Here is a 14,552-nt window from a genome sequence, read left to right as displayed (position 1 = left end):
CTGCCGCTGAAAACGGGCGAATCTCAACAAAGCTGGAAGTTGACGTCAACCTCCCAAAAACCGGAACCTTTGTCACAGCTATGGATGTATTAAGAGAACGGTCACGCCCCAACATTTACATAGGCTACACAACTGACCTGAGATCAGGTAGTTTTCTGAATCTAGCTAGGTCACGCAGATCTCTGCTATTCCATTACAAAATTCACTTCTGAAACTTTTTTATGCGAGAAATCAACCATATAAAGCTCAAATATGGGCCGCTTTACGAAAATGGATGGCTAATTGCAAATTTTCTCCGACTGTGTGTCGGAGTTTAGTGCCGGTGTTGGTGCTGCCTGGGTTGCTACATCGCCGCCCTGACCGCAGTGTCAGCGAGCTTGTTACGCCCGCAATCTTTTACCGCAGCCCGCAGGTTCCAGTAAATCTTATAATGGGTATGTGTGTTGAGTTATTTAAACAAACAATCGGGGAAATAAACGCCTCTTGTCCGCGAGTCTCATTGATAGAGCCGCGGTGAGATGGAGTCCGAAATCGGACAAGTGTTAGCTAAGCTTTTCAAAGACCTTGAGGAACCTGTAATATTCATGCCGTGACGAAATTCAAACTGTAAATATACTTTAGTTATGCGAAAGTGAGGTATTTCCCCATTGTAATGAGTGGGACATATAGCAAGCAGCTGCTCGTCCTACAAAGACGCCTCACGTTCATAAAAATGCCTTAAAATCAAATCGGACACAACGGTTAGCTTTATAAGACATTGGGGAATGATGTTATATAAGTGGCGTGACGAAATTCAAACTGTAAATATAATTTAGTTATGGCGACAGTGTAGCTAGCTAGCTGCGGTATTTCCCCATTGTAATGAATGGGAAATATAGCAAGCGGCCTCGTCTACACGACAAGGCCGCGTTCATAAAAATGCCTTAAAATCAAATCGGACACAACGGTTAGCTTTATAAGACATTGGGGAATGATGTTATATAAGTGGCATGACGAAATTCAAACCGTAAATATATTATAGTTATGCCGGCAGCTGGCCTCGGAGCCCCGTAGTGCGGTATCCACAAATGGTGACTTTGCCCTGGGTATGGAGCCCAGCAGGCTGCCGCTTTCTCGTCAGACTGTGTGGAGCTCCTAAAGTCCGACACGTCTTACCAAATTTGCAATTAGCCATCAATTTTTGTAAAACGGCCCATATTTCAGCTTTATATAGTTGATTTCTCGCTTAAAAAAGTCTCAGAAGTGAATTTGGTAATGAAACATTGCAGTGTCTGGAATATGAGATTCTGTCGCTTCTCTAATCTATGTGTATTGGGGATTCGCTCAACCAATCAGCGCGCGTCTCTAATGTGTGCGTATGGCAAGTCGCTCAACCAATCAGCGTGCAGCTCATCTAAATATTCATGACCATACCATATTTGGAAGAAAAGCTCTTGTTACAAATAGGGCCAAAACACAGGGATGCATAAGGGCCAATAAAATATCAACCAGGCCATTTTCAGCCCAACCAGTGTTACATACCCCATTAGGAGACCATAAGGAACAGTGTGAAATACCCTATATAATCATTCTATCACCCCTTTAAGATGTCAACTGGTAGGCTCTGCTGCCCAGTCTTGCCACATAAGATATCATTTCACTTTTCGGCCTGTTTATAACACACAGTCGTTTAAAACGGGGATGTTTCCAAGGAAACAACTCCAACTGGGGACACGCCACCAAAACTGGGGACTGTCCCCGGAAAACGGGGAAGTCTGGTCACCCTAGTCTGGACCTACGGGTGGACAGACTGACCAACATTGCTATGTCTTTAAGCCTCTCTCTCTCTCTCTCTCTCTCTCTCTCTCTCTCTCTCTCTCTCTCTCTCTCTCTCTAGTGTGGGCATCATATATCAGCTATAAAAAAACATTAGTTTAAAATAAATTGGAATCAGTGTCAAAACAACATATCAGTATATCAGTCAAAGAGCATAACGGTATATTTGGGGGTGAAGTCCACTGTGTGTGTTGAAACCGTTAAATTCCCATCATCACAGGCTATCTAGTGCAAGCTAAGCCAAGTTAAACACACAGCCAGCCACCTGAAAGAGGACACGGTTTAAGTCCATTGGCTCCAGTCCATTTTTCTCTTCCTGTAAGTCCGTCACAGTAAGATAATCTGCTCAGTGAATTCAACTGTCGTTCCTCGTCTTTTTCCTCACAGCAACCTTGATCCTGAGGTCGAAAGCTCAGGGTGAATCACGTAATGTGCTGCAGCCTAGATGGCGGCATCTGTGAAGTCTCGTCTGGCAAATCCTTTCTGAAAAACATTAGACACAATACAAATACTGATAAACATTGTGAAAAGCAGTCTTCCTGAAAATGATGTAGCCTAATGATTGGGCTAAACATTTACACTCAGCTTGTGCTGCCATCAACCATTGGCTGCACGGTCAGTCTGCACTAAGATAGTTTTTGAGTCTTTATTCACCTACAGATTGTTCAAAACTCTGCTGCCACATTGCTTCACTACACTGGCTTCCAGTTTGTTTTAGAATCCTTTTTAAAGTTATTTTAATCAACTATAGTCTAAGACATTAAATAGCCAAACCCCACGATACATTGCTAAACTTTTAGACCAACAGATCCTAATATATAAACGAGAGAATAGGTTGATTTCAATTACTCCCAATTATGACTGTTCTATTTACTGCTGCACAGTGGCCGTTATAAACATGTGACCATGGCCAGACTTTATTCCACAGCGCTGTGGAGACTGAGCCATAGTCATCTGATCCATTGTTAATGTAAAAATATTGATAACTGCAACTTTAAAGAGGCTAAAAATCCTTTTTGCACTGCCATTCAGTGGTGACTAAATGCCTAGTCTATATCGGCGACGTTCCACACACTGGGATTGTTCAGGTGCCGCCGGAATTTCTGCCAGATGTCTCTCTCAATCGGCCGGATGTCCGTTACCTTCCTCTTTCTTTGTGTTGGCATTCTAAACTTATGAGGACTATGGTTAAATGCGCTTCAGATCTCTGCAGGGTAAATCCAGACAGCTAGCTAGACTATCTGTCCAATCTGAGTTTTCTGTTGCACGACTAAAACTACTTTTGAACGTACACGTTTCACCAAAACAAGTTCCTCCCCGAGGCTATTTTGCAGATGACTGTGATTGGTTTAAAGAAATGCCAATAAACCAGAGCATGTTTTTCTCCCATCCCAGAATGCTGTGTGGACTAGCCAGACCCTCCACCGCAGCGCTGTGGAGGAAGGTCTGGCAATACGAGACTACTAAATGCCTAGTGCAACAGCCCACACCTGCCCCACTCGGTCATTATGTCCTTCCTCTCTGGGTAGCGCAGGAAATTCTATGTTGGTCTTTCTTTTATATGAGGAAATATTTTGTTCACACTAATTTTGTCTGGAGTGTGTCTCCGGGGAAAAGCTCATGGGTAAAAATAAGCAGCAAATTTCATGGCAGTCTGTCCCGTAGTTTTCCAGATATTTTGCTTTGGACCATTTTGTTTGTACTGTGACTTGTGAAGACAGCACAGCATGTTTGCAGCAGGTTTTTTGTGAACTGCATGAGATTGGGTTGAGGACAGACACACAACAGGATATCTATCAAATGTAATAACTTCACCATGGCCACCAGGCAGTCAGATAAACACATGGCTTTTGTTTGTTGGTGGGGGCTGTGTGTGTGTGTGTGTGTGTGTTTGTGTGTGTGTGTTATACAGGAGGAACATAACAGCGTTCAGGGACTGCCAAGTCCACATATCCAAACTCTACTTTTATTCATTCCAGAAGAAACAAAAGAGACAAACCCCAAATATCTCAGCCAAATTCTCTGCATTTCTGCTGAGAGCGCTGCGGTCGCTCAGAAACTAAAACTCAATAAAACCTGGGCCAGGCACCAGCAGGGATAGACAAAGGTAAAATATTCAGGAGATAAAGCAGGGATCCTCACAAGAATGTAGCGAGAAAGACTGCTGCCACTGTGTTATACAAAACTAAAGGAATTCAGGATTGTTACATCTCTAAATTTATGTAAATGTAGTTTTAGCAGAGTAAAATTTAGTGTTATTTCCACTTGCAATTGCAAACCCCTAACAGCAGGCATTAGAGGTTGTGTTATCTAATATAATCAGTGTGGCATACCACAGCAGATTGGTGAAACATCCTTCTATCAAAGGAGCTGCTTGTCTTGTTCGTGCCCAGGCTGCTGTAATCCTGTTAGCCACTCACTTTGGATCTTTATCAACTTCATAAACTGGGCAAAACCCACTCGTTCTAAGTTGTAGTTTAACATATTGTCAGATTTTTGAGTTCATTCCCAGTTTCAATAATTGCCTGGGGTTTTTGGTCTTCGTTAACTGAACAGCTGATAGAATAAACTCTGACATGTTCTTTTCCATCACAGTTGTGTGGAAAAGCAACAATAAGCTGCAAGCAGGTAGCAACTTTAAAGTTGCTTTAATCAATATTTTCATATTGAGACTGGAATAAGTTACGTTGGTGGTGATAACCCAGTAAGCCATTAAAGAGCCAGATATTTTTCTCAGGGGTGGGTGTAGACTAAAACAAAGCTAAATGAGAGAGAATATTGGACATACATTCCTCAGGTTACACAAACATACGAAGGGATTATCCATCTGCTGGATGTGTAAATAAGCCATTGTTTGCTAACACATATATATGTCATATTAACGTTACAAGGTGTTAATGTGTCAGCGTTACGTGTTCAGCTTGTTTTGCTGCCCAAAGGGCCCAATAAATCAGTTTTTTTTTTAATCTTTTGATTAGGAAAGAAACTCCTGCATCTCAGTCTGCATCTGCAGTCAGATTTGTAGCTAATGTTGGGGAAATATTTTCATTTGCAGAGCCAAGTATCCTCAGATAAGGCATGACCATAGGCTAACAACAGGCTTTCAGAACAGAGCAAAGGAGTGAAGATGAGAACCAATGGGAAGAGAGGAGCAGAGGTCAAGTAAGATACAAAACAGATGTGTACAGACTGGAAAACCATCTGGTGGAGACAGTTTAGAGCACAATGTCAGCCAACACCCACACATTCTGCTCTCCACTTTGACTTCAGACTCATGTCTTCATTCACATACGCAGCAGCCTAAAATACCTTATATTAGCACTGCAATGTTTTCGGTTCTGTGACTTAAATTTATCCATGACACTTTCAAAAGACCATTAGATACAGTAAGGTTTACTGTCCCACTGGAAACAGAGCACAGTAAAGCTGTGGGGGTTGAGAAGGGCTTTTAATGAACAATTCTACACAACAGCTATCATCCAAGACAGTTATGTATGCTCTACAATATTTGTGATGAAATCAATTTAATAGATTCTAGACACATTTCCAGTCAGGCGTTATTTCGAATAAACTGACCACATATTGGGAATCTAAATGGTAACTTCCTCACCTGAAAATATATTAAAATATATTAATAAAGTGACATATTAACAGCTTTTAGCCTGGCTCAAAATCTCTGTGTATTACATGACTGACAGCTGCCTGTCTGTCCCGGCCAGTCTCTGAAAATGTTTATAATTCATTGAAACGACATGATACGGTGGTTATCGTAACTTTTAGATCTTTATTAATGAAGAAAATGATGACATTTGTGGGTTTCTTTTTTTTGTCATAACACTCGCTTTTAAGTGTGCCTCTGAAAAACCTGAGTTAGGAGGGCCATATACGGTAGCCCTAACACTTTGCCCTAGCTCTCTATCCCAACAAGAATCAGGACACCCCTTCCACGCAAATCAGAATGATAGGGCAAGGGCTCTATTGGGATTGGCCCAAAGACTCTTTGTTGACGCCCATAAACGTCCCGCACTCGGAAAAATAATAAGAAAAGAGAACATACAGGCAGAGGGCATGCTCTCTGCAGTTACGGACACCGTCACACACTGAGAGGGATTACTTTTGTTACATTACATACATTGTTTTTTAGGATAATTCTCCATATCATATCTTTAAAGACGGTCTCAAATACCGGCACTTTCCAAAAACGGGGCTAGGCTACTTCAAGTTTCATGTGAAACAAACCGGTGTTTCCTGTTAAACTAATCAGAAAACATGCCAACAAAGACAAAAGATACACACAAACTTTATCCCCTGACGTATCACCATAGTTGAAGTGTTTACGCTCTCAAATACTAACAAATAGAGGCATTTCCTGGAAAAGGGTGTGAGCCACACACCCCTACAACAAACCACAACATTACTATGTGCTTTAATTTCTGACATTATTTTTATCAACTGATACAACAAAAGAGCTCTTGATAAAAAATGTTCTGCCACACATCCCAGCCCAGGGCTCAGGCAAAGTGCCACGGACCAGTAGGAAAACAGATACATGATCGTATGAGACTTGAGCCAAACATAGTGAATGCCAAACACCAACAACCACGCATAAACAGGAACACTAACCAGGGGAATAATGGGTGAATGTCCTGAAAGCCTGTCTTTTAACACTGGGGGTCAACTATTTTAATGAAGACTTTTGTAATCTGGTTTCTGAGCCTCAACTGTAGTTTACCCGGATCCCACTCAATGAGGTGGCTGTCAGGTCAAAGGATAGTGACAGTACTGTCGAGATCACTGAAAGCAATTAGCGATGTTCTAGCTGCCTCCGACTCTCAGCGCCAAAGCCAAAAGCATTTAGTTAATGTTCTTTTTGAACAAAAATAAAATATATATACATATATAAAATAAAATATGTATATATAGCCTGTATAAAATAAAATATAAAAATACAAAAGTGCGTAGCAACAACAACAATATCTATACAGTGTTACAAATAATATTAAAAATACTATTACAATTAATATTTTTTTAAACTGTCCGAAAAGGAGCAGGAATGAAGCCAAAGCTTGTGATGTTTCCCACCCCTCATTCAATTTTAACTCAGTCCTTTATATATCATATCTTTTTTACAACAGGATAACCAATATACACAACAATGCATCTCTAATTTTACATGTGCCAAACCCTTTTATTTTATTTTTTTACGTTTTAAGTAAGTCAACAACCCATTTCCATAATCCACCACCGCATTGCAATCCGTACACTAACCCACCTTCACCATCATCTCTCTTCCTTGTCATATCCTTTTAATAAAGTGTTTTTTATATAACTTCCATCCATCTGTCTTATGATGGATGTACTTCAGAATGTGGTCCTTGCTCACCACGGTCAGATCACTGGTGCGAGGATTAGAAGCACTGAGAGAAATAACAGCCCTCGCTGCTGCTGCTGCCAAACAGAAACTCTTCTGCTGTTGCAGTTAAAACAAACAATGGTGCAACCGAGTTAACTCTGGGGGTGCTTCGTTCCTGTGGTTGCTCTGCTGTCAACAAGAGATAGAACACTTCCAGCACACAAACGTTTACGGCAATGTGAGGTCACATGGATCTGTAGGTTAGGGTTGCCCTATCTTCAAATACAAAATGACCTCTCAATTTATAATGTCAAGTTAAAATGTGTCCATCTTCTGCTTGCAAACTTTAAAGGTCCCATTACATGGTGCTCTTTGGATGCTTTTATATAGGCCTTAGTGGTCCCCTAATACTGTATCTGAAGTCTCTTTTATATAGGCCTTAGTGGTCCCCTAATACTGTATCTGAAGTCTCTTTTATATAGGCCTTAGTGGGCCCCTAATACTGTATCTGAAGTCTCTTTTATATAGACCTTAGTGGTCCCCTAATACTGTATCTGAAGTATCTTTTATATAGACCTTAGTGGTCCCCTAATACTGTATCTGAAGTATCTTTTATATAGACCTTAGTGGTCCCCTTTTTTTTTTTTTTTTTTCTTTCCCGAAATTCAGCCTTGGTGCAGAATTACAGTCACTAGAGCCAGTCCCACAATGAGCTTTCCTTAGAATGTGCCATTTCTGTGTCTATAGCTATTGAGGAGGAGAGAAGGGGGGCAAGGTGGAGGGTGGGGGTGTGGCCTTGACCAACTGCCACTTTGCTCGTTTGAAAACCATGATGTCTCTCTCATGGGTGGGCCAAATTCTCTGTGAGGGCAAAGCAGAGAAAGGGGAGGTAACCTTGCTCCTTATGACCTCATAAGGAGCAAGATTCCAGATCGGCCCATCTGAGCTTTCATTTTCTCAAAGGCAGAGCAGGATACCCAGGGCTCGGTTTACACCTATCGCCATTTCTAGCCACTGGAGGACCATAGGCAAGCCGGGGGAACGCATATTAATGTTAAAAAATCTCATAAAGTGAAATTTTCATGCCATGGGACCTTTAAATTATGTTGGTTGTCAGGAGCCATGATTTTAACTTTAGTTCATCCCTTTTCAAGGCTTGGTGTCCAAGTAGGACAAGACAATTATTACCAAACGTTCCAGCTCCACAGAGCGTTTAGCATCTTTTAGTTTAATTAGTAGGCTATATTTTCTGGCCCTCAAACTCCGTCACATTAACCTTGTTTCCAGATGTACATAACTTGCAGGTTGTTTTTTTGAAAAGAAAGATCTGATAAATCAACTGTACACCTGACCAGTACCAAGCAGCAGAAACAATTTAGCAACTATCTAGCCAGTAAACATAGTGGAGTATTTAGCAGCTAACGAAGAGCCAGATATTTCCCTTGGGAGTTGGTGGAGACCAAAAGAGAACATAAAGGTTTGATTGGTCTTATTGGTTTTTACGGTTGAATGTATGATAATTGGCTTATTTATTTTTTTCAACAATTTTTTTCAAGTGGTTCCCAAAGTGGGGTCCTTGATGGGGTTCCAGGGAGTCCCCAGCAAAAATGGAAATCATTTATTTTCACTAGAATTCAATCAATAAGTAACAAAATGACACAATGTATGACTTGTTTTAGTCATGGGTTTCATATACTTTCTGTAATAAAACATTTAAAAGCAAAACTCCTATCAGATAGGTGACCCTGGGACAATATCTTATCAAATGGGGGTCCGTGGTCTAATTGTTATCAGTTTAGGGCTCCTTCCCGTAAAAAAGTTTGGGAACCACTGAAGATGATTCTTTTTTGGGCATTTTAGGTCTTTATTTATAGGACAGCTAAAGACATGAAAGGGGAGAGAGAGAGAGAGAGGGGGGGAATGACACGCAGCAAAGGGCCGCAGGCTGGAGCCGCCGCGTCGAAGAGTAAACCTCTGTATATGCGCGCTCGCTCTACCGGGTGAGGTACCCAGGCGCCCAGATGATGACATGATGATTCTAAGGTAGCAGCAAAGTATGTCTGGAGATGAATGCTCTATGATGCAGTGATACTGAACCCAAAAAAGTATATCTCATCATTTCATTGTTGCAATCCATCGTTAAGCCCAAACCCACCACAGGTGTCCCCGACATACATACCTCAGTACTGTATGTATGCTGTAAGGGTATCACAGTTCTTTAGATAAGACTAGAGTTCAGATAGAAGTGTAACCTAAATGAATGAATGAAAACTAAAACAAGACCTCACAGTGGGCTCTGGGAAGCTATGGAGAGCATCATAACTTTATGACTCATTATTCATTAATAGAAAACAAAATAGCTGCATCAGCAGCTTTGCCTCTCACCAGTTTGTAGTCCTTGTGCAGTTTGTTGTAATGGAACATGTTGCAGAGGACAGTGGAGGCTGCTCTGGCAGCTTTTAGACTCCCAGAGCTAAACCAACACACAGTGACAGACGGTTAGAGACAAGGAGGAAATACCACAGCAAAAGCAGAGGGGAGAAATCCAGAGATAAACACTCTAAAATGACCTGCAAATTAACAGAGGGTTATATTTTTGCGTGGCCAGCGGGGGAGAGCAGTAACAGTTCCAGAATATGTAAAGTCATTGACAGCAAGCAGAGATAACAACTTCCAAACTGAGAGATTGTTGTACCTAAAAAATGTTAACCAATTATAAAGATCACAAAGACAAGATAACAAGGTTTTCATAGATTCAAAATGTATGGTGAGTTAATAACTTTTACTCATTCTGCTTTCTGAAGCAGCAGCTCTGTGTTCTCCCTGTACCACACTGATATTTGATGATTCCAGTAAAAGTCAGTCCAACCTGTTATCATGGGATGTCTTGATGCCCAACAGTTTGGGCAAGCCGTTGAAATATGAGATGTCACGGGCTGCCAAGGAACTGCCGGTGACCAGGTGATTGAGGGCTCCACAGATGTTGACCACCACCTCGCTGGATGGTGTTTTCTGCAGGCCATCACTGGGCAGCTTGGACACCAGAATGTTCACCATGCTCTTAGCTGCAAGGACAAAGAGAGCAAGGGGGGGTTGTGTTACAGAACAGTTTTTATATAAATCCTCTAAAAAGGGCTGGGTACCAAACACACCGCACACTTTAAGGCCCCGAACAAATTGCCTCCATAATATCGAGTATCGAAAACTTTGTATGTTTGTACAAGGGAAGTGGAAGCTAGTTAGCCTTGCTAACCTTAGCATTGATTTCCACTAGGCGGTAGGCTACTTATCATTGATATTATTTCAACACCTACAAACACACTTAGTGCTGTGTTGGTTCCACATTATACAAAGTAGGGGGTTCAGACCAGACTGAAAACTCACAGAAGTGTTTAGTTCTGTGACCGCAGCAGTACGGGACTCCATTTTCTAATCACGACATAGAGTAACATACGGAGTCATGGAGGAACATACAGAGTGCTCATGGGAGTAAGCAACGTCAGCCTCCTAGCTGATTAACTGCCTCGGTAGCTGTTGGAACTGAAGTGTAATTATGAACTTTTGTCAGTGCCCTTCTAGTCTGGATCAATGGAAGTACATTTCCAGGATAAAGCCTCTCTGTGTGTTGCCCTTCTCAAAATCCCTTTGAGCTAGCAAGCTACACGCTAAAAATTGTAAACTGGGAAAAAAAATGTGGATCGTGCAACAAGGCAGGCCTGCTTTGTTCTTGGGAATGATTGTGAAGATTTTGGGACCGACTGGTGGGGATTGCTTTGGACAAAGTAGCCTACACACAGCGATACACTGGTAAGAGCAAATAAGGTTTAACCATATAACCAGATAATTTAAATAGCTCACGTTACTGTATTGTGTCAACAGTTAACTTCATTTAAGATTTTATGTGGCATTTTCTTTTGCAGGGTGCAAATGTTCCACCAAAACAAGTTCCTGTACAAGACTATTTTGTTTGGACTGCTTCTGCGTCCAAACTTAGACTTACCTAAGACGATTGTGATTAGTTTTAAAAAAATCAAACAACCCAGAGCGTTTCTTTCTCCTATCCCAGAATGTATCTGTGTTGCAGCCAGACCTTACTCCTCTGTGGAGATTTTTCTGGTAATACGAGCCAAAGAGAACTGAAGCACCGTCAGCAATCCTAGTTTGCATCTTACCCATGTGGTCTTTGTTGGTGGAGTGCCTGGCCAGATTTCTCAGCAGGCCGGTCAGAGACCTCAGCTCCATGTCACTGTTGGTGTCTAACAGATCCAGCAGGATGGGCAGCATCCTCTCCTGCTCCACCACCACACCACTCAGTACCGATGACCACTGGCAGAGAGGGGCAAAGATCACATGAGCCTGTACTGACTTCTGTTCTGATTGTGTGCATTGTTGGCTATCTTGCTGAAGAATCCTTCTCCAAAGCAACCACACACAAAAAATAAGACAGTTCATTTTGGAATGCATAGTTAATATTTCTGTGAAATCCTACCCTGGCCTCCCCTGCAGTGATATTTTGTAGGGCACCTATGGCAGCCTCGCGGCTGGTGGAGCTGCTGTCGCTGTTCTGCAGAACGAGCTTGTAGAGCGCCACCACATTAGGGTGCCACAGCCACTCGGAGCCCTTAGGTTGTCGGGACACCTCAGACAATATGGACAGATTCTGGTTACGCTGCCGTGGAGATAAAAGAGAGAAAATGTATATTTATTGTTAATTTACTTACAATATGTTCTGTTGTAGCTACACAACTGTAAGTTTATTTTATTACATTTTACTCAAATAGTTTTTTCTCTTGTATCAGCTCTTATCAGGTGTCGCTAGTTGTAACTAATTAAGCTAACGTTAGAGCCATTAGTTGGTTAAAAAAAACTGTCTCCGGCTGACTTATTTCATGTTTTCAACTGACTCATTTTAAAATGAGAATCTTGCAAAAGGGACCTTAAACACGCACATTATACCTACATACATTATATTGCGCTAAAAGGCAGATGCTAAAGCTAACATGTTCCAGGCAAAAAGTCAGTATCCTCACCAGTTGCTGACTCATGTAAAAGACATGGGTAAAAAAGCAGTATATTGCACTGTAAAGCTAGTTAGTCCTAGTATTATAAGTGTGATACGGCAAAAAAGACGTATTTCATTCAAACATAACCCTGTTTGGGATCTTAGCTTACATCGGTTTTTTTTGTTTTAACCATACAGGTAATCTCATTTAGACACGGTCCCATTCTCAAGAGACACCTGGTCAAGACACAACAGCAACAAAACACATAGTTACAGACAGACAGGACATTCATAAAGTATGTATTCTTCTGTGAAGCCCTGGTAATGTAGACTATGGCAACACTGTTTACATGATATATACTGTAAGTGGATAAGTAAATATAATTACACCAGTGCAAAGTTCTGTGCATGGATAATGATGGCTAGTGGCCTAAAGAGTTTACAACTGGTTATGAATCTCAGAGCTCCGTGGAAGACAGCATCTAACAGATAAAGAGAGTGAGCTGAAGCGTTCAAGTACAAAACATGACCATAATCCAGAAAAGGCTAGAAACTGGCAGCAACAAGCCATTTTTCTGTCATTAAAGGAGAAACAGGATTTGTTCCTATAAAAAAATAAGTCCAATTTTAATTAATTTATTAAATTAATCAACATGGAATTTGAAAGAAAGGCTTTTATCAATTTTGCCGAAATATTTGTAGATAGTCACAGTGCCAAAAGGGGTACCTTATGAGGACATGATGCAGGGTGAAACAGCCGGCACCTTCTTTTTTGTTAGAAAAGAACATGGCCTTGGTTTTGTTTGCATTAAACAAAATGCAAACAATATGCATTTAAGAAAATGCAAACAAGACCAAGGTCAGATTAATGCTTTATTGTTCACATTTTCAGAGCAACAGAGTGCTTAATCTATTCGTTACACATTTGCTCTTGTGTTTCTGATCATGAAAAGGCCTAAAAACTCTCCCAAAAATCACTCTCAAAACTCTGTGCATTGCTTTAGTGGGCAAATACAAAGCTTGACAGGCTGGCAGTGCCAGTTGCCATTGCTAAGCTATTATTGGACAATCACTGTTTGGAGGAGGGGGTTAGCACACAGTCAGTTTGGCCATTGGTTTTCGAGATATTTTGTCATGGACCAAAGGCAAGTCAAGGAAAAAGATTCCGACCAGAACAACTGAGTTTCCTTTAGAGTCCCTGAATGTCGCACTCTGGCCTGGAGTTGTAAAGACATCTATCTCCTGACTAAAGTGTTAGCCACATGAACGGACAGAGGGACAGATCACTATCCTCAGGCCCTGCTAAAGCAGGACAAAAATCCTCCCAGTTCAGCCTCCATATAACCTGGCTAATGATCTGCTCTAAGCAACATGCAAAAGTAGGTCATATATAGTTAAACGGGGTCCCTTTATCCTCACTCTTGGGGTGACTATGAGAACATGCATGTAACAGTGGGTCTGATGTGTACTCCTTTAGCCTCCACTGCTATTAAAATGAGTAATGTGATCTGCTGGTTGTGTTTGGGTTCTATTGGAAACGGATCCTCCCTGTGGACCTGAGGCCACTTCTCAGGTTTCTAACTACTCAGCCACTTATTATCTGGCAATTTCCAAGATACCGATTTCCGAGAACCCTGACCTAATGCTTGACTTTTTGAGGCTTGTTAAGTGAAACATCTTTAAAATTACTTATATAGAAATGCCTCAAGCACATTACGAACTCTGATTATGATATTGCATCTGACAAACAGCACCCCAGCTTCCCAGACCTGTAAACAATGAGCATGTTATTGAGACCAGAAAAAGATTAAAAAGAAATGGTTGGATAGTGTTGATGTCGTCTGTAAGACTCCAAAAGAGAATGAGATGGGTAGAAAACATTTGTCATGTCATGTCATGCAGTCATAATGCATTTTCTCTTCATGTTTTCAATATCAGTTACTGACAATTAAAGCCTTCATAAAGATGTATATGTGGATAAAAGCCATAGTCTGTAAAAATAATGGACGAAGCTTCCGGGTCAGAGAAGTGAAGTCAATGCGGAAGTGCCTTAAACTCGCATTCTGTCTCATTTCCAGCAGGGGGCGACTCCACTGGTTGCAAAAAGAAGTCTGTTTCTATAGAAATCTATGAGAAAATGAGCCTAGTTCTTACTAGTAAACACACAAATAATTATCCACCGGACTCGCTCCAGAAGGGTTGAAAATCGGCAACTTTCCCTCTATAGCGTTTAGCTTAGCAGAGCGTCATAGCAACCATAAACAACACCGGCTTGGCCGCGTCATCCTTTTCCAGCTCCACCCTCTCCGTAAAAATCGGCACATCTGGTTTAAGAAAAACAAGATGGTGACATCCGTATCGCCGAACTCGAGGCTTCTAAAC

General features: G+C 41.3%; 1 protein-coding gene across 1 annotated transcript in view; it reads right to left on the bottom strand.

Annotated features, from left to right (window-relative positions):
* Positions 1–1,478: 1,478 nt before the first annotated feature.
* The window catches only part of LOC120555999 (plakophilin-3-like), a 38,456-nt gene continuing 25,382 nt past the window's right edge, over positions 1,479–14,552 (bottom strand). Inside the window, exons 9-13 of the mRNA XM_039795269.1 lie at positions 11,658–11,837; positions 11,341–11,494; positions 10,038–10,233; positions 9,554–9,641; positions 1,479–2,298 (exon numbers count right to left, since the gene is read on the bottom strand). Coding sequence (XP_039651203.1) covers positions 2,257–2,298; positions 9,554–9,641; positions 10,038–10,233; positions 11,341–11,494; positions 11,658–11,837 — 660 coding nt within the window. The 3' untranslated portion in view covers positions 1,479–2,256. The remainder of the gene's footprint in view (positions 2,299–9,553; positions 9,642–10,037; positions 10,234–11,340; positions 11,495–11,657; positions 11,838–14,552) is intronic.

Source organism: Perca fluviatilis, chromosome 3 (assembly GCF_010015445.1).
Source record: "Perca fluviatilis chromosome 3, GENO_Pfluv_1.0, whole genome shotgun sequence".
Lineage (NCBI taxonomy): Eukaryota > Metazoa > Chordata > Actinopteri > Perciformes > Percidae > Perca > Perca fluviatilis.
The sequence above is the reverse complement of the archived record's forward strand: the minus strand, read 5'-3'. Positions and strand labels throughout refer to the sequence as shown.